Source organism: Pinus tabuliformis, chromosome J (genome assembly GCF_031772625.1).
Source record: "Pinus tabuliformis cultivar Carrire ecotype Pingquan chromosome J, CPIR1, whole genome shotgun sequence".
NCBI lineage: Eukaryota > Viridiplantae > Streptophyta > Pinopsida > Pinales > Pinaceae > Pinus > Pinus tabuliformis.
In genome coordinates, this window is record NC_142295.1 from 1,215,890,029 (window position 1) to 1,215,917,742 (window position 27,714).

General features: G+C 42.5%; 1 protein-coding gene across 1 annotated transcript in view; it reads right to left on the bottom strand.

The window, feature by feature from the left end:
• LOC149231510 (ABC transporter G family member 35-like) overlaps positions 1 to 27,714 on the bottom strand; it is a 162,191-nt gene that overhangs the window by 6,197 nt on the left and 128,280 nt on the right. The window contains exons 12-13 of the mRNA XM_089379210.1: positions 328 to 488; positions 73 to 176 (exon numbers count right to left, since the gene is read on the bottom strand). Of these exons, the coding sequence (XP_089235336.1) occupies positions 73 to 176; positions 328 to 488 (265 nt within the window). The remainder of the gene's footprint in view (positions 1 to 72; positions 177 to 327; positions 489 to 27,714) is intronic.

The window sequence follows — 27,714 nt, forward strand, 5'->3', positions numbered from 1 at the left end:
CAGTCTAGTCCCGATAATGAAAGTTAATGGAAACAGGAATAAACTAACATTACATATGCTCTTATTCAATACCTTTCTCCAACGTGGAGCAAGGAATTCATTGACTGTAATCGCAGTTTCCCCATAATACAAAGGTGATATCCAGCATCCCCATCGCCACCAGTTTGGAATTGAAGCTGTAAGCCAAAACATCAGCTTGACATCCAATTCTTTTTTCAATAGAAAAATGTTGCTGACATTAATGAACTTGTACAATGGCCCAATTCAGTTCTAGAGGACATTACATTTTCAACCATACTAGATATTTTAAGAAGGGAATGAGCTTACGTCGTGGAATGAGGAATCCACTGAATACTATAATAATCAATAATGCCGAAGCACCTCCAGTGTAGGCAACACCTATGCTTCGACAAACTCCAGCCATTGCACGGAACAAAGCGGTCGCCATTTGACTCACACAAAATAAGACAAGAAATTGACGAAAAAACCTAAGGATCATGCCCACAACTACAACTTCAGTGAATACCCAAATGACATTTCAATGGTTAGAACTTATAAAATTCTCCTTTTATTTCCCATGCAAACAAAAACATTGAAAATTGAAAGAGAAAAAAAGGAAGCAGGCAACTAATAGAATATGGTAGACTGATTCCCATCAGTAAACAGACAAATTATCACACCAAAATTGTATAAGAATTGAGCAATGTTAATTACTATTATAATTTTTTTCCTATGGGAGAGTATATAAAAATTCAAAATAAGAAAGAAATGCTAAAAAACACTTTAGGAACAACAACCTACAAATTTGCAGAGGATTATTATTTGAGAATTATGCTCTTAGTTAACAATTTGCACAAATATATTTAATTTCCGAGTTGTCTTTAAATGCGATTTTTTGAGAAAAATTCTGGGTTATTTTCTGATCTAATGTGTCTACAATTTGGCAAGGATTCATTGAAATCGCAAGTTTGATGGGTGAACTTTGCACAATCTAAGTACCATAAGGGTTTTTCAGGGTGTTGAATCCATATATGTAGTAAAAAAAAATAGTTTAAATGTTGATTTGGGGTAGCATCGGATGTGCTCTAGCCATGAAAATTGGTGGAGAGGTTAAAGCACATAAGATCTCCAAGACCTAGAAATGGTTTGGGCAGATTCTACCTGGTTTAAGAGATATTAAAATAGTTAATATCTTTAATGGAGTTCCTAAGTCTAAACTTAGGAAACATAAAATATTAATGGGTATTAATATAAAACTGGGTTAGAAGGTTCCAAAAGACATGGATCAATCCAAACCTAATCTTAGTCGTTGATTAGAGATGTAAGCTCGGTCGTTGAAGGACCAACAAGAAAAGTATAAGAAGAGGCTTGAGGTTCAGTTGGAGAACACACTGAGGGAGACTAGTAAATTCGATTTCTGGAGCGGAGTTTGCTAAGAAATTCGAACTAGTGGTTTGGATTGCAGCAAGAGGTAGCGAGTACGGAACAGAGAAGCAGGAACAACACCAAAAGATCAATGTGGAGATTAGAGAGGTAGACGTAGAGGCAACAAAATTGCACGGTCACTAGAGGGCCTACATGGGTGACGCAGAGAGGCTCAGTGCTGACACAAAGAGGCGGGAGCCGACGCAGAGGGTCTGGGAGCTGCATAGAGGCCAACAAGTTTGACGCTGAGTCTAGGGGAGGGTGTTGGAGAATTTATCTCTGTTGGGTAAGCCAGTTTGACACCCAGTTGTACTCAAGAATAGCTAATTAATAAAATCCTCCTCTGTTGCACTAGTTTTCCCGCATTGGGTTTTTCTGGGGACAATTTGTCCAAAATATCTGTGTTGATGTGTTTGATTCTTGTGCATGTATTTGTTTCTGTATTATGGTGTGATGTCTGCAACATAATTTATTTTAAAGTTTATTGAAGGGTTTTTGTAAATAACTTAATGGAAAATAAGTAGGAAAAATAAATCAGTTGTTGCAGTGATAGAAATTTCACATGGTATTAGAGGGAGTAATCAGAGACAGGAAAGGAAAATCAATTATGGGTTGAGACCATGATGTATAGGCATTTACGTTAGAAGACTCGCACAGATTTTCAGAAAATTGCACAAGAGATAGTGATTTCGATTTCTCTATGTTGGCTTCCAGATTGGAAGAAGAAGTTGCTTGTGTGACAAGCTCCGCATCATCAGAGGTATAGTATATAGACAGTGGAGCCTCCTGGCATATGATGGGAATTCGGGAATGTTTCTTAGATTATCAGGAGGAAAGGATGAATTTTTAGATCACCATGGGGAATAAGGCAAAGTGTAAACCAGTAGGGAGGGGTACCATAGTTTTTCAAACAAAAATGGGAGAGCGGTTCCGTGCTACCAATATGCTGCATGTACCAGGACTGGGGATGAACTTATTTTCTATATCGCAACTTCAAGGCAAGGGCTATGACGTTTTCTTCATCAAGGAGAAAGTATACGTCAAACACCCAAGCTAGAAAAATAAAGTGCAGATCGAGATTAGAAGTAACAGGTTGTACAGATTACAACTAGAATCACCAATGGCACTGATGGGTAGTCATAGAGACAAGAATCTGATGAACTATGGCACAGAAGAATGGGACATTTGCACCCTGGGGCTCTGAGAATTCTCAGGAAAACTGTAACATGAGTTCTGGATCTTAGTACAGAACAAGATGATGTATGTAGAGGATGTGCTCTACGAAAATATGCCAAAGTGGCATTTCCTATAAGTAAAAACAGGGTCAAGAGTGTACTAGGATTGATACACTCAGATATCTGTGGACCTATGTCCACTAAAGTTCTTAATGGTGTTGAGTACTTCATCACCTTCATTGATGACCACTTAAGGAAAACTTGGATTTATTTTTTGAAAACCAAGGACGAGGTTTTCTGTCGATTCAAAGAGTTCAAGGCTCTGGTGGAGAACCTAATAGGGAAGAAAATAAAAATTTTGCACTTAGATAATGGTGGAGAGTACGTCGATAAGAACTTCACTGATTTTTGCGCTAAGGAGGGCATCAGAAGAGAGTGGACGGCTCCTTACAATCTGGAGCAGAATGGAGTAGTAGAAAGAAAGAACAGGACTATCGTGGAAGCTGCTAGGGCCATGATGTATGATCAAGATATGCCAAAATTCCTATGGGCAAAAGCATGCAACACGATAGTCTATGTTCAGAATAGAATTCCTCATTGGGCATTGGGCAAGATTACTCCAGAGAAAGTCTTCATAGGGAAGACACCTGAAGTCAGTGATTTCAGGATATTTGGGAGCTTAGCATATTGCCGCATACCCGAATAAAAGAGGAAGAAGCTGGATCAAACTGCAGAGAAAGGATATCTAGTGGGATATAATCTATCTTCCAGAGAGTAGGAAGGTAGTAGATCGACGAGATGTGAAGTTCGTGGAGGATAGGGCCTTCAGAAAATCTCGAGAAATGCCTTCCGTCAAAAGATGAACCGTTGGTCAAACCACTTCAACCAATGGAAGTAAAGAACTTCCTCGGATCAGGAAGAATCACAAGAGGAGGAGGAGGAGCTAACAAAATCACCTACTACGAGAGGAAGAACGAGCAAGGAACTTCATCAGATTCTGGGAGATGCAAAGGATTTCATTGGTGCACCAAGAAACAATAAAAGGGAGTGAAAAAAGCTAGATATATATCAAGCATTAGTTGCTTAGGATGGGGAGCCTACCAGTTTTCAGGAGGCTGCTCAATATCAGGTTTGGTTGGATGTGATGGTAGAGGAATACAATTACATAATGAGGTAGTGTCGAGGCCTGAAGATAGATCGGTGGTAGGGTCAAGATGGATCTACAAGATTAAATACGTTGCAGACGGTAGTCTGGAAAAATACAAAGCCAGGTTTGTGGCTAAGGGGTATGCTCAGAAGAAGGAATTGACTACGAAGAGAGCTTCGCCCCAGTAGCCAAGTATACATCTATTAGAACCGTGATATCTCTTGCAGCATAGATGGGGTGGGAGATTCATCAGATAGATGTCAAAACGACATTCCTGAACGGGGTGATAGAAGAGGAGGTATATATTAAACAACCAATGGCTTTGAGACACATGAGAAGAAGTATCATGTATACAAATTGAAGAAAGCCTTGTATGGGCTAAAACAGGCACCTAGAGCATGGTATGGTCAAATTGATGGCTACTTGCAGAAGATGGGATTTGTCAAGAGTGACGCACATCCAAATCCCTATTATCTGGTTGTCAAGAATGAGCCTCTAATCTGAGTATCATATGTAGATGATCTCTTCTTGACAGGATCATCTAAGCTCATCGGGGACTGCAAGAAGAATCTAGCCACAGAATTTGACATGAAGGATTCGGGACAGATGCATTATTTCCTGGGGATGGAAGTTTGGCAACAAAAGGGGGATATCTTCCTTGGACAAGGGAGATATGCTATAGAGATTCTGAAGAGATTCAGGATGCAGGATTGTAGACCCATGGCTACTCCAATGATCACCAACTGGAAGAAAGTTGATGCATCAGGAGACAAGGATGTTGATCCCACCTTATACAGGCAGCTCATAGGGTCCCTGATGTATCTAGTCAATACCAGGCTAGACATTTGTTACTTTGTCAACACCCTCAGTCAGTTCATGGTAGAACCGAAGAGGGTGCACTGGGCAATAGCCAAACATGTTCTCAGATATATACAGGGAACAGTCGATTATGGAATCTTGTCAACCAAGAGTAAAGATATCAAATTGAGTGGATTTATTGATGCAGATTGGGCTGGATGTTCAGTGGATTGGAAAAGTACCTCTGGGTACTGTTTCAACATTGGATCAGGAATGACCTCCTGGTGCAGTGTAATATTCCTAACCTAGAATATTCCTCAAACCCCAACAAAAACTCCAACCAAATATGTGCAAACGATATAATAACCCAGAAGTGATAAAATAACAGTGGAACAACATATAATAATGTAAACTGGAAATATAAGCAGATACACAAGAAATGCAGCGAGAAATGCTAAGCCATTTTATTATACTGAGCAATAAATGAGTACAAGAGGTGATTAGACAGATGGCACCTCGACTTGCACAAGGAAAGTGAAGAAATACTCTTAGAATGACAAGAATGGCCTCTCTGCGTGGATGTTGCTGCTGTGCTGCTGCTGCTGCTAGAAAACAAATGATGATTTGGGGCTGCTCCCCTCCTCGGAAAAAGCTGAAACTCTGGATTTGGGCTCTACTCAAGAAACCCAGAAAAACCCAAAAAGCTTTCCTGGAATGGCCTCACATTGATCTGCGTCCCAGCTGCTGGGAAACTGCGGTGCTGTTGTTGCTGCTGGAAATCGAATGAGGATTTGGGGCTGCTCCCCTCCTCAGAAAAGGCTGAAACTCTGGAATCGGACTCTACTCAAAAAACCCAAAAAAACCCAGAAAGATTTTCTTAAATGGCTGACCCCCGAAAATCACCCCCCCCCCCGCCCCCGGGGTTCTGCGCAGTTCCTCAAAGACGCTGATGAAATTGCTGCTGAAATGCTGATGAATCTACTACTGGAATGCCAATGGAAATACCTTGCCCGAGCAAGCACTCGAAGTCCCTCGGGGCTAAGGGTGAGATCTCCGAACGGAGACACTCAATGCACTAAACAGTGCTGCAGACTAGCTAAACAGCCAGTGTGCTCTAAGTCGAAATGACTATCACAAATGCTCATAACCAGAATGATCAAAATGAGGGGGCTCCTCTCTCCTTTATAGCTTCTGCCTCTCTCAATCCCATGGATCACGTCCTCCTGCGTGATTCCTCTCTTGCCACGTGTTTCTTCCCTCCTATGCAGTCCCTCCATGTGTCTGCATGGGCTCCATTTCTGCGTCCCCCTTTGGCCCCCTTGGCTCCCCTCTAAGTCACAACGTTGTGCTACTAGGAAGTGACTTTTTATTCTAAAAGTGAGTTATGTCCCCCGTCCTCACTTTTTTTATTTACAAATAACTATAGAAGGCAAAAATTGAACAAAATCGAATATTCCAATTAGCCATGGCTAATTAGGAATATTACAGTCTCCCCTGGAAAAATGTTGCTTATCCTCAAGCAACTGAAGTGATGGATGCTGCAAGATCTTCTCACTCTCCCAAGTGGCATCCTCATCCGGCAAATTCTTTCACCTCACCAAGAATTCTCGGACCGTCCTGCTCTGCAACTGCCTCTCCCTGGTATCAATGATAGCCTCCGACTGCAATACCAAATGCCCCTCATCATCCATGGGTGGTAGCTCATCCGTTACCGTCACCTGCTGCCCCAATGCCTTTTTCAGGCATGATACATGAAAAACATTATGAATCTTGCTGCCTTGGTGTAGCTCCAACCCATATGCAACCTGTCCAATCCTGCATATCACCCTGTATGGCCCATAAAAGCGGGGCTTGAGCTTCTCAGCCCCCTTCTGCTTTGCTGGCGACTGTCGGTATGGCTGTAATCGTAGGTAGACCATGTCCCCTACCTCGAACTGTCTCTCCACCCGACCCCTATCGGCATACAACTTCTGCTAGTTCTGCATTGTAGCCATGTTATCCTTGAGAGCTCGGAGGATATCCTGACTCTCTTGGATCCAAATCTTGGCTCTAGGAGCCTTGCTATCACCAAACATCACGTCAGCAAAAGATAAAGGATGATACCCATATAAGGCATAGAATGGTGACATACCAATGGACATGTGATGTGAAGTATTGTAGCAGTACTCCCCCAGATGCAGCCACTTCAGCCATGCTCGCTGCTGCCCACTGACATAGTTACGCAAGTAGCCCTCCAGCCACTTGTTAACTATCTCTGTCTGCCCATCCGTTTGTGGGTGATAACTGGTACTCGGTATCAACTCTGTCCTCACCAACCGGAAAAGCTCCTGCCAAAACCTGCCCATGAAACAGTTGTCCCTATCATTAACGATGGTCTTAGGAAGACCATGTAGCCTGAAAATCTCTCTAAAGAATAGCTCAGCCACCTGTGCTGTTGTATAGTGTGCGGATATGGCAAAAAAATGTGCGTACTTTGTCAGTCGATCAACGACGACAAAGATACAATCCTTGCCCTGTACCAAGGGTAACCCTGTGATGAAGTCCATTGAAATACTCTTCCATTTCCCCTCCGGGATGGGAAGAGGCTGCAATAAACCCGCAGGATGGCTCATCTCTCCCTTGTTCCTCGGCAAACATCGCACTCCCAGATGTGTTGTAGTACATCCTCCTTGTGGGCCTTCCATGAGAAACTCTCTCTAATGGCCCTGTAGGTTTTGGTAAACCCCTGATGTCCTGCCAAAGGTGAATCATGTGATGCCTGGAGTATCTTATTCTTGAGCTGAGATCCCTCAGTCAAGCAGATCCAGTCCTTGTAATAGATGATCTCATCGACCACCCTGTACCTATCATCTGCCACCTACCCATCCAGGACCTCACATGCAAACCTGTCCTTGGAGTACTCTACTAAGAGTCGAGCCCTCAACGTGGCTGGTCTACATGAAAGGGCATCTGCTACCATGTTGTTCTTACCCTTGACATACTCAATGTCAAAGTTGTATGCTTGGATCTTACTGATCCACTTTTGTTGCCTCTCCTGTAGCTGCTTCTGCTCCAAAAAGAACTTGAGGTTGTTGTGATCAGTCCTCACCCTGTAATCGATGCACATCCTCAATGTACCTGTTATCACCCAGGTTGTTCCCTATGACTCCCAAGGGAATATGGCCGGGGTAACCACTAACCAAGCTTTGAATTACAGTCTCTAGCCAAACTGTAATCAGAGAGGGCTCTCTCTTTAAGATTTATCTCTATTTTGTGAGGATTTTAGGCTAGTTATGAAGTGAGGGTTTGGTTTGAATTTTGGTTGAATGATATCTTTCAATACCTAAGATGTAGTGTTCAGACAGTTGTAATTCATTGGGCAATGGAGTCTAGAGCTGTGAATTGTTTGAAATGCTTAAGTGGGAGTGTTCAGACTGCAGGGCCTATTGGGTATTCCAACTAACAAACTTAAAACTGTGGTGATGATGTATGATTAGCCAATGGAAAGCAATTAAGAATTTTCCACTAAGCTAGTGGTGTGAAAGTGAAGTATATTGCACAGGAGCAAACTTGAATTCCTGAAACAAGGGTCACTGTGAAAGATATATTCTGAAAGTGTAGCAATTAAGAATTACACTTATCAAGATTATAGCTGAAGAAAACATTCATTAACAACATAGATTGAGCTCAGGGTATTTCATGAATAAATCCTGAAACTATTCTTTTTCTTTGCTGCTAAATACTAGAACTTAGAAACATGTATGGATAGTAAAATACTGAAACACATAACGAAGAGAGTTACAGAAGACTTATTGTATTGTGAGATGCACAGGGATCCTGCAACTTTTAACAAATACCATGAACGCATTCAAACAGCTAAGAACTTGAGAGATTCCATCACTTCTTTTATTAAACTCTGAATAAATTACAGCATAGGATCTCTTCAAGAGGAAATCAACAACCCCTACAAGCTTATGCGAGGGGGAATTTATACAATCGGTTCCAAAATATCTGAACCGCTGAATTATCTGATAATTAAATACGTTACCAACTTTTACAAAATATCAGAAAAGCAGTTACTGCTGCTATTAATACAAAATGAATGCCCTTTATATCTGTCAGGAGATACTTTGACCCTTGGAGGCCACTTAGTCGGTCTGAACGTTCTGCTTTAATGCTGGAAATGTGCCTTTATGGCTGTTGTGCTGTAGCTTTTCGGCCCTGTTACCTGTTAGCTGTCAATCTTGCTTTTGTTGGCCGAATATGATCTGCTGAGTTGGCTCAGCCCATTCCTCTCTCATCCACCGTGTATGCATCACTTTTTCTGAAGGTGATGACTTATGTTTTTTGCTGAAAACTGTGCTGGAAGCCTTTGGATTTACAGTATCTTCTGTATCATGCTAGTCCACCATTCCTGTGTGGGCAGTTGATGTCTAAGAATTGCATCCAAAGTCTCATCTGCCTCTGTGTATTTATAGAAATTGGGAGGCACTTCAAACAGGTGTTTAATTTCATTCATTATAAAGAATAAATTCTCTACCCTGTTGTAGAGACTTTGTCCTGTAGTTGGCCCTGTTTCCTCTGAGGTGCTGGGCCTTTCAGTGATCTGATTTGTGGCAAATGTGTTGACCCTCTTGGCATACTGCTCATGTGTAAGTAGCCTTCTTGCGCTGTTCAGTAAGCTAGGGAGACCTCTGTTTTGCAATGCCACAAATTTGTCCATGAATCTGTTGACCTCTGTCTGCATGTCCTGGGTCCTTCTCTCTAGTGTCTGCACCAGGTTTCTTAGTGTTAGGAACCTCTTTACTAATAAAATAGTCTCAGTCCTATTGGAGATTCCCATAGTAGCTAACTGAGCACTTGTTCTGTTGTTAAGCACATTGATCATTCTATTGGCAACCTCAGGCATATTGCCTAGAGATGCCCTTGATCTCTGGTTTTCCCTCTGTGCTTTTGCAATGAGCTCCAACTTCTCATGAATTGTCTCAATATATTTCCATTGGTCAATGATGGATTGGCCAATGTTGGCCCATAAGATTGTCTTGAGCTCAGTTGTCACTTTATCCAGTGTGAGCTCCTTCTCCAGCTCCTTTATCCTGTCTTTGAGGGCTTTTATTTCCCTGCCCTTTTCTGCCACAGTCTGCTTGGATTTATCATACCTCTCATTGAGCTTGGCTAGACTCTCCCTGGCCTCATTTAGCTCTGCCATTTGGGCTTCCAGGGCTTGTATTTCATTCTTGAGCTTCTGCATGTCCAGGCTTGGAGCCTGCTCTGTTGTTGTTGGTGCAGTTGCTGATGTAGATGGTGCTGTCTTTTCAGTAGGAGGAGCTGTGGTCTGAGGAGGTTCCTCCAGGTTAATTATTTCTGGAGGAGGCTGAGATGATTGACCTCCTTCCTTTTGCTGTAATGATGCTTGCAATGCTGCCTATGCAGCCTCTGATTCACCCAGCTTTTCTTGAGTCTGGATTAGCTGTTTATATAAAGACACCAGCAAAGCTGTGGCATCTTGATCATGTCTCAGCTGGGCAACTTCATCTGTCTGAGGGTGAATTGTTGCTGGGACTTTGATCTTTCTCCTCAAAGCTGCCATGTCTGCATCCCTCAATTTCAATATTTCTTGTATGCCCTTGATGTCCTTGGGATCATGTCCAATCTCTATGATTATATCTTCTAAGGCCCTGATCCTATTATCCTTTGCTTGAGAGGATGCTCTCTCCAACTCTAGTTGGGCAGCTGTATTATTTAGGCTATTTTCTAGCCTGTAGTTATCCAGTGTCTTGTCTGCCAAGGAGGCATACACCATCTCACCCGTTTGTTTATGCAATTCGATTTTGTCCATTGGGTGGATGTCCTTGTCAAGGACCTCAAGATTGGTCCTCAAGTAGTCTAAAGGGGATTGTGGCGGCAATGCAGTTGGCATGAAGTGACTCATGATCATTTTGCCTTCATTAACATCATATGCAAACATGAGCCTTTGCTGGTTGGTGGGAGCCATTTTCAACAAATGATTATATAGTTGTATCTTTATTGGCTCATTCCTCCTCTTTATGTCAATGAACTGCTGTTTGATGCTCAGTTCACCTTCTCTCTGGTGGCTTGAGGAGCTGACTTCTCCTCCCATCATCCTCTCTTGTTCCTGCTGGAAGGAACTTGCTGAGGCCTCCAGACTTGGTGGGCCCATGCCCAATGATTGCCCCAAAGGCATTTCCTCTTCTGAAAGGGGATTCATTCTGTGTCTTTTCTCCCCTTGATTCGTTGTTGTTGTGAGGGGAGTCTCTCTGTCCCTCTTTCTGCTTATGTCTTCTTTTTGTGGGGTTTGGAGGACTGAGGCCTCCACTGTCGTTTCTGGCCTAGGAGGCACTGTGTCCTAAGCCTACTGCTCAGTGGAAATTGGGGCTTCAGCTGCCTTTTCTTGCTGTAATGGCTGCTCTTTCTCTTGCTGCCCCTCTTGTTGCTGTTGTACCTGTTGTTGTTGCTACTGTGCCTCCTCATGAGGTGGTTGTTCTGGTTCCATCTCCTTTTCTTTGCCTTTGCTTGAGGTTTGCTCAGTAGCTTTAACCGCTTGCTGATTTGCTGTGGAGGAAGATGCAGCTGCTCCCACTTGAGTGCTTGGAAGAGTAAACACCTGTGCACAAAGCTCCAAGTCAGCCATCTTTTGGATATTTCTAACTGCTCTTTGATTTAATTCTTCTTGTGTAGCAGCTTCCTCTAAGGTTCCCCTCCTCCATTTTGCTTGATTTGCATATTTTTCTATGTGGGGCAACCTTACATGGTCATAACCAGACAGCGTATACTTGACCCTTCTTAGAGTTATGAAGTGATTGGGGTCATAAGGTTTCCAAAGGAAACTGGTCTGTAGGCCAAGGGATCCTAACATGCTGTCGGCTTCTTGCCAACCTTCCTCCCTTTTGTTGTAGATGAAGTGGCCTAATTGGTTTCTGACCTTGAGTTGTGCTTTCTTGTCTCTGCTTGAAAAGTGCAGCACATCAGCATTCGCAAATTGCCTGAAGTATTCTAGGGCAAACAATCTCATGGGCACATATCTGGGCAATCCGTATGGGGGCAGCTCACACCCATATATTCTGATGACCGTGTGGTGTTGGTAATAATACCAATCCCCGATGTTGTATGCCTTAGACAGCTGAAGAATCCTCTGCATCTCATCAGTTAGCCTAGGAGGAGGTGAGCTCATGAGCAGAGACATGGCTGGGTGGATGAAGAGGTCTATAAATTCACAATAGGTGTATGGAGAAACAGATCTGCAGTGGAAGGCAGAGGACCAATACACCACTGACCTTGGATTTCCTTGTGCATCCACTCTCTTTATGGCAAAGTGGAACTTCTCATGTTGATAATACAAAATCAAGTGGTAGATGTAAGAGGTGTATCTGAACACCCTTTCTCTTGGTAAGTTCATCAATTGCTCATGTATTTTGTCAGATATGTAAGTGGCATAGTCATAGCAGATTGGAGACTTGCCAGGGGCAAACATGAGCATCATCACCAGCACAGTCTCATCAACAAATTCAATAGAATTATAGCCCAGAATGGGACTGATCATGTCTACAAGGTCCCTGCCCAATTGGTTTAGGTAAACATGAGAAATGGGAGGGTACTTCACTGTGTCAGAGTCAATATATAATTGATTTAGCTTGGTGATCTGGGCATCTGTCAATTTGGCTCCTTGCTTTATCAGATCAGCGAGTGATAAAGGGACTAATTTCTTTTCAGTTTTGAAATGGAGCATCTCTCTGATGGCTTCAGGGGTGACATAGAAAACAACTGAGCCTGAAGGGTCAATCACAGCCCTCTGAGTGGCATCATAGGATTCATCACATAGGTGGATCAGGTCAGGAAACTGGTTGACCTGAGGGAGTTTGAATGGAGGGAGGAAAGAATCCCAAATGCCCAATACATCTGTTCCAGCCTCATGTTTAATACTCAACTCATTCAGCAAATGAATGTGGTACTTGTTGTGCATTAGCATTTCTTCTGCTATCTGATAATCCAGGTCTGCTAGAGGCTGCCACTCCAATTGTCTCTGAGGGGCATTTAGAGGAGCAATATTCAATGCTACAGGAGCTACTGGTGGATCCATGGTTACTTTTAGGATTTATGTCGTTTATAAACTGGTGTTACTGTGCAGAGCAACACCACAGAGTTTTCTTTGAACAGAAAGGTAAATTACTGAGGGACAGAGGATAAATGGTCAATTGCAGCAATTGAAATACTGCTTAAAGGATGGATAAGACAAATGTCTGGTCTTAAACTCTTTTTCTCAGCAAATTGGTACAGTTTGGGTTACCATTTCGCGATTGCGCGAACAGAATGCAGTTATTGGTAAAAAACTCGGGCAAACAAGGCTCAACCGGTGAATTTCGACCTTAGAGTGTAAATGGGGGCTAGGCACAGGGGATTTGCCGGTGAATTATAAGTTTCTCAGTGTTTTAAGCTTTCTTGGCAATTTACAGACGAAACCAGGTGCAGGAGGGATTCACAAGGATAAATACCTGGTATACAGAGAACAATGGACACGAATGCAGGTGGAAATGGCGCGCCAGCGGTCTCCAGGTCGAGTTCAGCAGGTTGGTGCGCAGTTGGACGTAAAAACCATGCAGAAAAAACAACAGCGTTTTTGGCAAAAAGTGCAAAAAACGCGAAATTTTGGCCAAAATATGGATTTTTGGAACATTGGCGCCTTTTTTGGATGACGTCAGCATGACGTCATCAGGTGGGGTCAAGGTCGGATGACGTCAGCATGACGTCATCGGGTGACGTGGCGGCATAAGAGAGGTCCACGGGGATGGTGAGGTGGCAGACAGGTGGAGCAATGGCGGACGGGGTGTACCGACGCGGTGCTGACGTAGCAGTGATGCTGGCAGTGACGTAGGCAGGACGGATTAACCGAAACCGGAAGTGGTTAGCGGTTTCATATCGCACCGCCTTCCATACGGAAGCGGAATTGTCAGAGGTACCTCCGATACGATGTGGGGGTGACGCGTGGCAGAGGCCTGACGTCACCCTCTGACAGATATCGGAAGGTATCTTTCGGACGTCGGGGCCGGTCCGATATGTACAAGGGCCGTCGGATGAAAAGGGCCTGATCCGACGGTCGACGGATCGTTGAGCTGGCCGGACGATACGGATGCGGGTGGGATTAAAATAATATTTCTTTCGAAATTTGCGCCCGGCGGGACCTTTGGGAATTTGGGGAATCATATGGTTTTTTCAATGTTTTTACAAAAATGCGCATAGCGCTAAGACTTTGGATAAACGGAAAAAAGTGGGTTTTTGTATGCTTTTTGCAAATAAAGCGGGTTATGGGTAAAAAGGGGTTTTTTACAAGGTTTTTTTAGCAAATGAAGGGGTTAATGGTTTGGATAACTTCTGAAGGGGGACAAGGGGTAGGGTTTGGGTTCTTAAAGTGACCGGATGTCACTTTAATCCCTGACTGTGAACATATGGCTATAGTGCCAAGGGGAAGGGGTATTTATAGCATGCTTGGGGTTTATACACCATAGTGTTTATAATAGTAGGGAAAAGGGGAACATAGGGGATTTAGATAATAAGAAGTTAGGGGTTAGTAAGAGTGGGGGAAGGGGTGAAACACTAAGTTTTCGTATGAAATCAACTTAGTATAGGAAGTAGATCAAAATGAAAAGAATTTTTAGACAAGAAATGTGGCTCTAAAGGAAACCAGAACCAACATAAAACCTTGAATTCTTTCATGAACACCACTGGTGTAGGGATGCTAGTAATGAATATGAGAAAGGGAAAAAGGAAGTTAGATGCTCCATTGTGTTACAGCAAAGTGATAGAGAAGAGGAGCTTTTCTATCCATTGATGCTTTCCTTGTTTTGACCAGCAAGATTCAGTTGGAAAGGAATGACATTTCTGCAACCCCATCTACCTACCCATCTGCTTGCCTAGCATTTTTTGTTTCTTCTTGGAGGGTGCACTTGGACTTGCAGACCCATATGTGTCTTTTCTTTTCCATTGGCTTTTTCTTTTGATTGTCTATCTAGCACTACCCTTATTGCTTCCAAGGTCCCAGATTAAGCAGTTGGGAACCTTAATTCTCTACCTAAGCTACTGGTCTGCCAAGATTAAACAGTTTGGACAGACTTCTTTCTCTATTCTACAACAGAAAATTGAAACATGGCATGATCCAGATTAGGCTGTTGGACCATCCATCAAAATTGAGTCAACATAAAGCTATATACACACATTAAAGCTATATACACACATTGTTTTCTCATGGAAATATGGGATCTTTGTATCACCAAAGCAGAGCATATTTGGAACTTTCTTTGCTAATCATGAAATATGAAACCTATTGATATAGGTAGCTAACAGTACCATCCTTCTTCTTCACCAACACCACAGAAGAAGCAAAAGGACTCGTGCTCGGTCGAATGTGCCCAAGAGCCAGCAACTCCTGGATAGCCTACTCAATCTTATCTCGATAGGCCTTGGGGTGCCTATAGGGGGTGGTGATCACTGCCTGGATGCCCTGCTCAAGCTCGATAGTGTGCTCAAACCCCTGGTCCAGTGGCTTTCCTGGCGGAATCTCCCCAAACACTATGGCATACCGGTCAAGGATGGACTGTATCTTTGGATGTACCGTCCGCCCTGTAGTCCTTGCCTCGGATGCACGCAGCTCTACTACCCACTCTATGTCTCCCTTTTGGAAGGCTGCCTCCATCCGATGAGCCGAAACAGTCTGAGGCGGATATGTGTGCTGTCCCTGTATCTTCTCATGCCTCCCTGTCTTCTCATCCCACTCCATCTCCAAGGTCTTCCAATCTGTCGTGACCTTCCCTAGAGTGATGAGCCACTGAACACCCAGTATCATGTTGGTGTCCGGAATATCGACCACGAAAAAGTAGTCAGTCAATGTGTAGGTGCCCATCGTCACCGAAAGCTCCAGAACATAACAAGCACATGTCATGGTCTGATCTCCTGGGACCAATACCGAAAACCCATCGAAGCTCTCTATCTGAATACCTCTCCGCTCAACCATCTGTGCATCGATGAAGTTGTGGGTTGCCCCACTGTCAACCAAAACTGATACACACTGGCCACGTACTGTCCCTCGTACGCGTAGTGTCAGCTACTTGGGAACTCCCTGTAACGCTGCAAGGGCCCCTCTGGTGGGTGCAAAAGATGCACCACCTGCTGCTGGTGGTGGAGGTGGCAAAGGTCCCTGTATGGCATGGCTATCTCCTGCCTCCACATCCTCCTCGTCATCCTCTTCTCCACTGCTCTCGAAGAAGATCTCAATAAAATGTGCTTTGCCAACAGCACATTTATGTCCTAGTGCCCATGTCTCCTGACAAGTGAAGCACAACGGCTTCTTCTTCAGCTCCCTCCTGGCATCGTCGTCAAGCTGTACTCATCCTTGATTCCCCTTTGGAGGCGGAATCCTCACATCCTTCCCCTTAGACTGAAAAGTCTGTCTCTGGGGGTAAGGTGTCCGGGTCCTGGGTAAGACATCCTGTAAGTCCTGGGTCCTGCTGATAGTGTCCTGGAGTGTGGCTGGTTTAGTGGATCAGACTAAACCCTGAAGTGGATCTACTAACCCCTCAACATACATATAGACCCTCCGTGACGTGGATAGATCTGGCACCATCACGGAGACCCTCAAGAAATCTGCAATGTAAGTCTCTGGGCTCCCTGTTTGTTTGAGCCTCATCAGCCCAACGAAATGCTGCTCTGGATCCCTCCGATCAAATCACTCCATCAGTCTCCTGGTAAACTCGGCATATGACGTCACTGTGGAGTGCCCCAGTGTAACCATCCCTTGAAACCACCAATCCTGGGCCTCGCCATCCAAATGCAACCTTGCCACCTTGATGGCCTCTGCCTCCGACATCTGGCTAAGTTGGAAATAAATGTCCAGCTTCTCCACCCAAGACTTTGCCGAACTGTTTGATGAGCCATCAAACGTAGGCAAGTGGAATTTGCTCGCTACACGGTGGGTGTCGCCATCATGGTAATGCCGGTACCCTCTATGATGATCGCGGGGTCTTCTATCCTGCTGGAGCTGAACAAAATCTCTGAATGAGAGGGCTTCCCTGAACTCTTGCCCATAGGCCTGGTACTCTACAAAATAATCGCCCATATGCCCAGGCTCTGCCTCCTGCTGAGTTGCGGCCCCCCTGTCTACTCCTAAGAAGGTGGGCATGGTAGAGCATGTAGGGGCATGTGAGGCCCCCTGCCGCGCAGTGTCACGCTGCTCTGGCAAGTGATGGGATGCACCTGATCCCTCACCGATCTAAAAAACTCGTGGGTTCTCTCGCTGTCTGGCCTCTACTACCGTGAATCTCTGCCCCATCACCTCAATCTGCCTCGACAGATCCTACACTGATTTGAGGAGCATATCCGCAAATCTCTTCCCGTCATCAACTGCCATTGGATCCTCCTGCTCTACGTCCACCATAGGCTCCTCCTGTTCTGCGTCCACCACCGGAACACAATCTCCCTCTCTGTAAGTGTTCTCCAACCTACACCCAGTGTCTCTGTATCTCTGACCTCTGTAACAAATATAGGGTTTTTCCCCCGTTGTCATAGATTGCTAGCTCCTCGGGCTGAGCCAGATCTATGCTCTGATACCACTGTAATATTCCTAACCCAGAATATTCTTCAAACCCCAGAAAAACTCCAACCAAATATGTGCAAATGATATAATAACCCAGAAGTGATAAAATAATAGTGGAACAGCATATAATAATGTAAACTGGAAATATAAGCAGATACACAAGAAATGCAACGAGAAATGCTAAGCAATTTTATTATACTGAGTAATAAATGAGTACAAGAGGTGATTAGACAGATGGAACCTCGACTTGCACAAGGTAAGTGAAGAAATACTCTCAAAATGACAAGAATGGCTTCTCTGCGTGGATGTTGTTGCTGCTAGAAAACAAATGATGATTTGGGGCTGCTCCCCTCCTCGGAAAAAGCTGAAACTCTGGATTCGGGCTCTACTCAAGAAACCCAGAAAACCCAGAAAGCTTTCCTGGAATGGCCTCACACTGATCTGTGTCCCAGCTGCTGGGAAACTGCCGTGCTGCTGCTGCTACTGGAAATCGAATGAGGATTTGGGGCTGCTCCCCTCCTCAGAAAAGGCTGAAACTCTGGAATCGGACTCTACTAAAAAAACCTAGAAAAACCTAGAAAGCTTTTCTGAAATGGCCGACCCCCGAAAATCACCCCCTTGGGGTTCTGCACAGTTCCTCAAAGACGCTGATGAAACTGCTGCTGAAATGTTGATGAAACTACTGCTGAAATGCTGATGAATCTACTGCTAGAATGCCAATGGAAATACCTTGCCCGAGCAGGCACTTGAAGTCCCCCGGGGGTAAGGGTGAGATCTCCAAACGGAGACACTTAATGCACTAAACAGTGTTGCAGACTAGCTAAATAGCCAGCGTGCTCTAAGTCGAAATGACTATCACAAATGCTCATAACCAGAATGATCAAAATGAGGGGGCTCCTCTCTCCTTTATAGCTTTTGCCTCTCTCAATCCCAAGGCTCACCTCCTCCTGTGTGATTCCTCTCTTGCCATGTGTTTCTTCCCTCTTGCACAGTCCCTCCATGTGTCTGCGTGGGCTCCATTTCTGTGTCCCCCTTTGGCCCACTTGGCTCCCCTCTAAGTCACAATGTTGTGCTACTAGGAAGTGACTTTTTATTCTAAAAGTGAGTTATGTCCCCCGTCCTCACTTTTTTTATTTACAAATAACTATAAAAGGCAAAATTGAATAAAATCGAATATTCCAATTAGCCATGGCTAATTAGGAATATTACATGCAGTAGGAAACATAAATCCGTAGCTCTGAGCTCAGCTGAGGCAGAATATATGGCTGCAAGCAAAGCTTCATGCGAGGCCATATGGCTTAGAAAACTGCTTGTGAACGTATTTAGAAGAAAGATGGAGGCGGCCAGGATCATGTGTGATAATCAGAGTTGCATCAAGCTCTCTAAGAATCCAGTGTTTCACGATCAGTCAAAGCATATTGATATTCGGTGTCACTTTCTCAGAGACTATGTCCAGCGAGGAGTTGTACCGTTGAGTTACACTCCTACAAGAGAACAGGTGGAAAACATCCTTACCAAGGCCCTTGGAAGAACAAAGTTTGATTATTTCAGGGAGAAGATGGGGATGATAAAGAATCCATTTCAGTAGCAAAAATGGGTATGATGTTGCAGTGCAGGAGCAGTGAGTAGTAGCACGATGTAGCATGATGAGAAGAGGTTGCAGTGCAGATGCAGTGTTGGGAAGAAGGACCAGCAGCTGCACGGATGCAGAGTGAGTTGCAGTGTAGATGCAGTGTTGGGAGAAAGGACCAGCAACAACATGGATGTAGAGGGAGCTGTTGTACGAATGACGCAGTGGTGGTGGCAGAGCCATGGGCAGCAGTATAGGATGCAACATTGTAGAGGATGTTGGGCGAGGAGGCCTAGCATCAACACTGGTACCGGTGCTGTATAATTAGAGTGATGCTCAATGTGGAGTATTACTAGATCACAATCCTCGCTAAGAGGGAGCGTTGATTTGGGATAGCATCGGATGTGCTCTAGCCATGAAAATTGGTGGAGAGGCTAAAGCACGTAAGATCTCCAAGACCCCAAAATGGTTTGGGTAGATTCTACCTGGTTTAGGAGATATTAAAATAATTAATATTTTTAATGGAGTTCCTAAGTCTAAACTTAGGAAAAATGAAATATTAATGGGTATTAATATAAAAGTGGGTTAGAAGGTTCCAAAAGACATGGATCAAGCCAAATATAATCTTAGCCATTGATTAGAAATGTAATCTCAGTCGTTGAAGGACCAACAAGAAAAGTATAAGAAGAGGCTTGAGGGTCAGTTGGAGAACACATTGAGGGAGACCAGTCAGTTTGATTTCTGGAGCGCATTTGCTGAGAAATTCGAACTAGTGGTCTGGATTGCAGCGAGAGGTAGTGAGTACGGAACAGAGAGGCAGGAACAACACTAGAAGATCAGTGCAAAGATTAGAGATGCAGACGCAGAGCCTCACAGGCAGACGTAGAGGCAGCAGAACTGCGCAATCACTGGAGGGTCTGCGTAGGTGAACTGAGAGGCCCAGTGTTGACGCAGAGAGGCAAGAGGTAACGCAAGAGGTATGGGAGCTACGCAAAGGGCAACAATTCTGACACTGAGTCTGGGGGAGGGGGCTGGAGAATTTATCTCTGTTGGGTAAGTCTGTTTGGCACCTAGTTGTACTCAAGAATAGTTGATTAATAAAATCCTCCTCTACTGCACCGGTTTTCCCGCATTGGGTTTTTCCGAGGACAATTGTCCAAAATATCTGTGTCGATGTGTTTGATTCTTGTGCATGTATTTGTTTTTGTATTATGGTGTGATGTCTGCAGCATAATTTATTTCAATGTTTACTGAAGGGTTTTCATAGATAACTTATTGGAAAATAAGTAGGAAAAATAAATCAGATGTTGCAGTGATAGAATTTTCACATTAAACAACACAAATCAAGATTTCCCCACAAATATTTCCGTCGAATTCTGGCTAGAAATCCACCAGAAACTCCAAAAAGTCACATTTTAAGACAATTCCCTTAATTTCTATCTAAAATACACTTAACTAGAGGAATATTAAAATTTACAACACTCCTAAACTTCCAAGAAAGCAAGCTAAACCAATTAGTTGGTTAATGTCTTTATTGACTTTAGAAAATGCTCCATACATTCATATTAGTTGCAGAAATTGGATTTAGGAATAACTCACGGGGTTCAAAAAATCACACTTAGAGAAAAGGTCAAGGGTGGAATGACTTGGCAAGAAGACAACAAGTATTAAAAAATGTAAAAATATTTCCTTTTTTAATGGGTTTCTTTCACAGGGGCTTCACTTAATGAATCTCTGACATATCACGTGCGTTTGTGGCATACTAAACAATACCCCTAATTTGACTACATATTGGAAAATACCTATAAAAATCACATTATTTAAACCCCTACCAATATGAACCCAATACACTTTCCCAATTTAAAAAGCCCCTACATTCACTAGGTATTGCAGGTATCCATTTTTTCATTAACATTTTTATACCCCTTTATATTTTTTCAATAACTTTGAGCTCCATTTTTTATACCTGACAATATAAAAACCCTTTACCCCCTATATATCCCCCAATGTATTATGTCATTTTTTCCTCAATATATATCCCCCAATATTAATGCACATGGTATGTTATTGCTCCCTCGGTGAAGCCCCCGTGGTTTTTTTTTTTAATTGACTACTTTCTTGCCCTTGCATTTCTTTTTAATTAAAGTGTTTTTCTTCAAAAAAAGGGGAATTTTTCCGCTCTAATTTCTTGTTTAACAAACAACCCAGCAGAAAATCACAAAAAATCACTTAAAATCAATGATCTTTGAAACACTAAAATGTACAAGATATCCGCCATCATCCCTTGCTTATGATAAGAATGTTAGCTTTCGCGGTTACTCCAAAGTGTTTACACCATGCTTGATAGCACTTCATGCAATGCATGGAGCATGGCATGTTGATAACCCTTGGTTGTACAACAATGGATGTACACATTGGAAACAATTTGCTCATGGATTGCTAACCTTGTCTTGATGCTTATTTGGCACACTTCCTTGGAGCATTGGAGTCCTACTTGGCATGATGAATTTCTTCAAGGGATCTACCTCTAGAGTGGTTGGTTGGTTGCTTGGGAGGATGGCTTACCATGGAGGAGGAGCATTCAGGAGGAGCATTTGGCTTGTTGGAGGAGGGTCAAGAACCCTAGACAACTTGGGGACACTTGGCGGCATGCATGGAGGCTTGTACTTGATTTAAGAATGCTCGAGTGAAGGAATAATCATGTAGGTGGGGTAGACATGGGGGTATGTGAAAATTTCAAGTCCAAAATCCTATTGCAACAACTAAAATTAATTCTTATAATTGTTAATTAATTTAACAATTTATTTCCTATGGCAAATATTGAATAAATCACACTGCAACCTTCACAAATAAAATTGTGGAAAATAATAGCGCTAGAGACTGAGAAATATTCTAGCACACACACATTAAAATTGACACACTTATTTTTGGACAAATGTCCCTGAAAAACCCAACTTGGGAAAACGGGTGCAGCAACTGAGGGTTTTATATTATTAAGCAGCATTGAATTTATCTGAGTACAATCTGGATGCCGAATACTGGCAATCCTATAGAGAAAATACTGGCAAAAATTATCTAAGGGAAATTACCCTCACTCCAAGAAATCTCGACACTTAACTACTACTGAAAATCTAGTTGTCCAACTTCGCCTGCGTAGGCTCTGTGTCACTCTAGAGCTGCCTGCCACACGTGTTGCCTACATTGATTGCCAATCTAGCCGTCCTGCCTACCATTGACTGGAAAAACACTTTTCTATCCCTCTGGAAACTCTTCCCGGCCTCTGGAACTGAAAATGTCTTCTCCTCCAACAAAATCGAACTGCCCACTTGAGGCTTTTGCACTGCCTTTGTGAAGCCTCCTAGAGAAAATTTTGGCCTCTCTGCATAGTACTCACAAGATCTAGAAAATCTTCCTTTGGCTTCACTGTCCCTACCCCTCTCTGTCTCCGCTTATCTTTTGAAACTTGAACTCTTCCGGCAACTGCTGGCTCTCTGGAAAAATCAAACTCTCCAAGGAAATCGATCTCAAGTGTGTGTTTTCTCCATCTACCCATTAACTTCTTCTTATAATCTTACTTTGGGACTCCAACGACCAAAATCAAATCTTAATCGATGGCTAATATTATTTCCCAATTGATCAGTGTGAGTGTCTAGATGATTCACACCTTATCTCAATTAATTCTGATTAATTAACCCCTTTTCCTAAGTTTAAACTTAGGAAATAATAAAAAATAGGCTACTAATCTAATTGAGACACTTCTAGGCAAAATTTCTAGAAACGATTCCTGGGTTATGGAGAACTCTTGTGTTTTAGCCTCTCCACAAAGTTTCGAGACTAGAACACCTCTGATGCTACAAAATCTAACACTCCCTCTTAGCAAGGAAGGTGTTCTAGTGCTGCATCATTGTTGCTACAACACCCTGTCTTTGTATCACCCTTTGTCACGTTGTTGATGTTTGGCCATTGTGACTGTCTTCCACTTCACACCAACCATTGCACAACTCTGTTGTTGCATCTATGATGCTACTAACACTGCTATACTGTTGCCAACTTTGCATCTGCACTACAACTCCCTCTCATCTATTTTTGTTGCAACTGCATCTAATGCAACCAAGAAGCATCCTAAATACTAAATCAACTATGTCTCTATGTTGCATTTGTCTCCTAAGCATCTGACTACTACTAGAACTTACACTGTCCACTGAAGAATCTGCACCGTTGCTAACTCTGTTACTGAGCCTTCTACTCTGCTATCAACACTGAACTGCGCTCCTCAGCACCTAACTGCTCCTAGTCTGCATTGTCATTGCGGAATCTAATTGGATCACTGACATTGATCCATCCTACTACTGAATACTCTGGGCCCCTGTAGCAAGGTAATGATCCATGGGGAGAACACCTCAATGGACCTTGCCCAAGTCTGTGCAACTTTGGGACTATAGCTCCATATAGCCCCACCCCTCTCCTGGAGTTATAGTTGCAAAAATGGCAAACTCTTCCTCCAACCTAGAGGACAACTTGTTTATCTCAATGGATGATGCTGCCTGGTCTTGCTTCTCCTGCTTGTCCTTCTTCCTAAGAGGACACTATGCACTGTAGTAAGCAAACACACCACATCTGAAGCACTTGACCTTTGACAGGTCCTTCTTCTTCTCCCCCTGTCCCTAACTGGCACCCTTTGATGCTAGGGCTACATTCTCCTCCTCACTCTTCAGTCCTTTGTTGTTGCTGCCGCCGATGGTACTCTTTAATAGAGCCCGCCTCAACTCCTCCTGGTGTAGATCAGACCACAACCTGTCCCATTTGGGCAATGTGTCTCTGCCCAAGGTACTTTGGAAAAACACTTTCCACTCCTCTGAGACACTATTCAGTGCCAAACATACAAACTATATGGGTTGGGGTGCCCCCCAATGGCTGTAAGCTAGTCTCGAACCTCCTGAACCCTGTTGATAAAGGCAGCTATGCTTTCGCCCTTCTACATCTTGAAGCTCCTCAGCTTCTCCTATAGGAACATCTTCCTCTGCTCTGAAGTACTCTGATATAACTCAAAGACAGCATCCCGCATTTCCTTGGTCGTCCCTTTGTCTGCCACATGTGAGACTATATGATCTTGGACTCCATCCAAGATCATCTGATTCGCCTTTGCCATTTCCTTTTTGTACTCTAGCTGATCAGGGTCCCAAGGTATTGCCACCACATTCTCTGCATAGGTCTTTAGGCCATGTTCATCTAACAAGAAGGACATTCTATCCTTCCAGATGACATAGTTGGATGCTCCCTCCAACCTATCCTGATCTCTAAGTCCAACCATGGTAATGTCTAAATCTGATTTGGAAAATCCCTCTTCCTCTGCTCGCCTGCTGAATCTGCTTTTCGTACTCCCTTCTAGAGTGAGAAGATCTACTCACAACTACTGTCAATCTAAACTGAGAAAATCAGGTTTCTTGGCTAGAAACGCTCCAAGATAACTTTCCCTCTGTGTCTATTATTTCTCTTCATCATGACATTGATTCTGTCACTGCAAAACCCTCTGTGCCCAAACAAGGAATTTTCTCCATGAAAATCTGAGATGTTGTTGCTCCCTCTACCTGCTAGAATTACTATTCCGGACAAATTGAATTTTCTGCCACCCTGCAAATGAACATCGAACCCTTGCCCAACAATTTGTATTGCCTTGCTAGTTACTGTGTATCCCTAGAAAATTTTGGCCTGTTGCTCCTCTAAACAACAAAATTTTCTTCTTCCACCTCTGAGCTTCCCATCTGGCAAACCCGCTTTGATACCATGTGAAAATTTCAAGTTTGAAATCTTATTGCAGCAACTGGAATTAATTCTTCTAATTTTAATTAATTTAACAATTTATTTGCTATGACAAATATCAAATAAATCACACTGCAACCTTCACAAAGAAAATTGTGGAAAACAATAATGCTGGAAACTAAGAAATATTTTAGCACACACAACTAAAAATTGACACACTTATTTTTGTACAAATGTCCCCGAAAAAACCCAACTTGGGAAAACTGGTGCAACTGCTGAGGGTTTTATATTATTAAGCAGCAATGAATTTATCTGAGTACAATCTGGATGTCAAATACTCGCAATCCTGCAGAGAAATACTGGCAAAAATTATCTGAGAGAAATTACTCTCACTCCGAGCAATCCTGACATTTAACTGCTACTAAAAAGTTACCTGTCCAACTTGGCCTGCATCACTCTAGAGATGCTTGCCACACGTGTTGCTTGAATCGACTGCCAATCTATCCGTCCCTCCTGCTGTTGACTGGGAAAACGCTAATCTAGCCCTCCGAAAACTCTTCCCAACATTTGGAACTGAAAACGTCTTCTCCTCTAGTAAAATCAAATTGCCCTCTTGAGGTTTCTATGCTGCCTCTACGCAACATCCTGGAGAAAATATCAGCCTCTCTGCATAGTACTCACCGGATCTGGAAAATCTTCCTCTGGCTTCACTGTCCCTACCCCTCTCTATCTCTACTTCTCTTCTGAAACTCAAACTCTTTCGACAACTACTCTCTCTGGAAAAATCAAACTCACCAAGGAAATCGATATCAAATGTGTGTTTTTTCCATCTACCCATCGACTTCTTCTTATAATCTTATGTTGGGACTCCAACGGCCAAGATTAAATCTTAATCGATGGCTAAGATTATTTCCTAATCGATTAGTGTGAGTTTCTAAATGGTTCACACCTTATCTCAATTAATTTTGATTAATTAACCCCTTTTCCTAAATTTAGGCTTAGGAAATAATTAAAAATAGGTTAATAATCTAATTGGGACACTTCTAAGTGGAATTTCCAAAAACGATTTTTGAATTATGGAGAACTCCTGTGTTTTAACCTCTACACAAAGTTTTGAGACTAGAACACCTCCTATACTACAAAAACTAACAAGGTACACATGGCTTAGGAGGTAGCATTGGAGAATTGGAGGCCTTTGAAGTTTGGAGGAGGAGCATTGAACCTTTCTCGAGGAATCTTTATCCTTGCACCCTTTCTTGTTGGATGTGCATGCCTTGGAGCTTGGAATGTGCCACATAGATTTGGATCACTCTACAAGTGGACCTAGAGGCACATCTGGCTTAGGAGGTAACATTGGAGAATTGGGGGCCTTTGGAGGAGCATTAAACCTAAGTTGCATTGAAATAGATATGGGAATGGATATGGTTACGGGGTTTGAAACAGATACGACAAATTTTCAAAAAATCAGGATACGATACGACAAGGAAACGACATATATATATATATATATATATATATATATATATATTAATATATTACCATTCATCTTTTAGAGTCTATAATCTATATCTAAAAATACATAATCATCATCATGAATTCAACATAAACAAATAATCATCGTCAATTCAGCATAAACATTGTCATCTTCATTAGTGATTATTATAACATTCAACATATTATCGTCATCATTATTAATGTAATCAGAAATGCTACAATGTTTGTGCTTTCGGGTCTAACTCCTTCAAAGAACGTGTCATGCACGATAGAGGATATCTATCTTCCTTGCATGGTAATTAAAAAGCCCATGGGATCATTGGGATATTCCATCAAGACCTATTTGAACATTTCAATTTTCTCAACGTCAGCTTGGTCTCTTGACTATATGCAGGCAAAAGATTGGCTAGAAAAGATTTGTCATATTGGAGAGATTTATGAAATCAAGAACAAAATCAATGACAATTAACAAAACCTTTACCAAACTGAAAATTAATCGCTCAAATAAATCTCTTTACGAAGACATTTATCAAACCCTTTTGTTTGCATTTTTGAACATCTATCTTTTTCTTAGTATGAATCCTTGATAAATATCTGGAGTGTCGTTGTTCTAAACGTTTAGAAGAGATGTTATGATGTTGTGTTTATAGTGAGTTTATTTGCAAATCTGATTTCTTCATTTTTATTATTTATTTATGGCTATACAAATTTTCACGTTTTTTAACATTTTAAGGGTGGATTCCGATCACGATTTTCGTGGATCAATTTCTAGAAATTCGTAAATGGGTCCAAAAAGAATTAAATCCCTTGGAAATGTATCCAATTCCAAATCTAAAGTTTCCGATTTTTTGAAACGGCACAAAAACGTTTTTACAGTGTTTCGAACAAGAATCGTATCCGTTTCCGTATTGGAAACGGGGATCTGTGTTTCTGGAAAATTCTTCAGGCGTTTTCGGTAACTTAGTATTAAACCTTTCTCAAGGAATGTTTAGCCTTGCACACTTGCTTGTTGGATGCGCATGCCTTAGAGCTTGGCACGTGTCACTTAGAGTTGGAGCACTCTACCTGTGGACCTAACTTGTACTTAAGTTTCTTGTAGTGGACCAGGTCCATTTTGTACTGTCGACCTCTCTCACATTTCATATAAATAAAGGGAAAAGAGAGTCTTTCTGTTCATAATTATACTCACTTGGATTAGAGTTGTGAGAGCTAAAGTGACTTAACCTCTTTGTACTCTTCTTCATTTGTATTTGTTCTCTATCTTGAGCACTAGGGTTCAGGGTTTGCCATAAGGAGAAAATAAGTATAAATTTTGGTATAAACCCTAGAGGAGCAAGAGAAGCATTTGATCCTATGGCTTTTGTGAGAGAAGAAGACTGGCATTTTGTGGCATTTGGAAACATTAGTGCTATTGGGTATGCTTGTTGTGGAGAAGATAGAGAGAGATGACCTTGTACACTTGTGGAATGCAAGTGTAGGAAACAAAGAGGACATGTGAATGTGTATGCCAACTTATTGAGGATCTTTGGCAGAGTGACGATCTTTGGTAAGAAGTGATTCCTAGCTAGGAGTTGGTGGCTAGGGTTTTCTTATGGCTTCCCTAGCTAGAGTTTGGAGAGATTGACTTATACAAACTTGTATTCAACTGTTTGTATGTAGATGTACCTCATCTTTTATGTGTGTGTGTGTGTGAAGAGTTCCATCTGTCCAAATTTTGTGTACTTGGAGATTTTATTTTCAGCTTATGCTATCTTCATGATTGAGT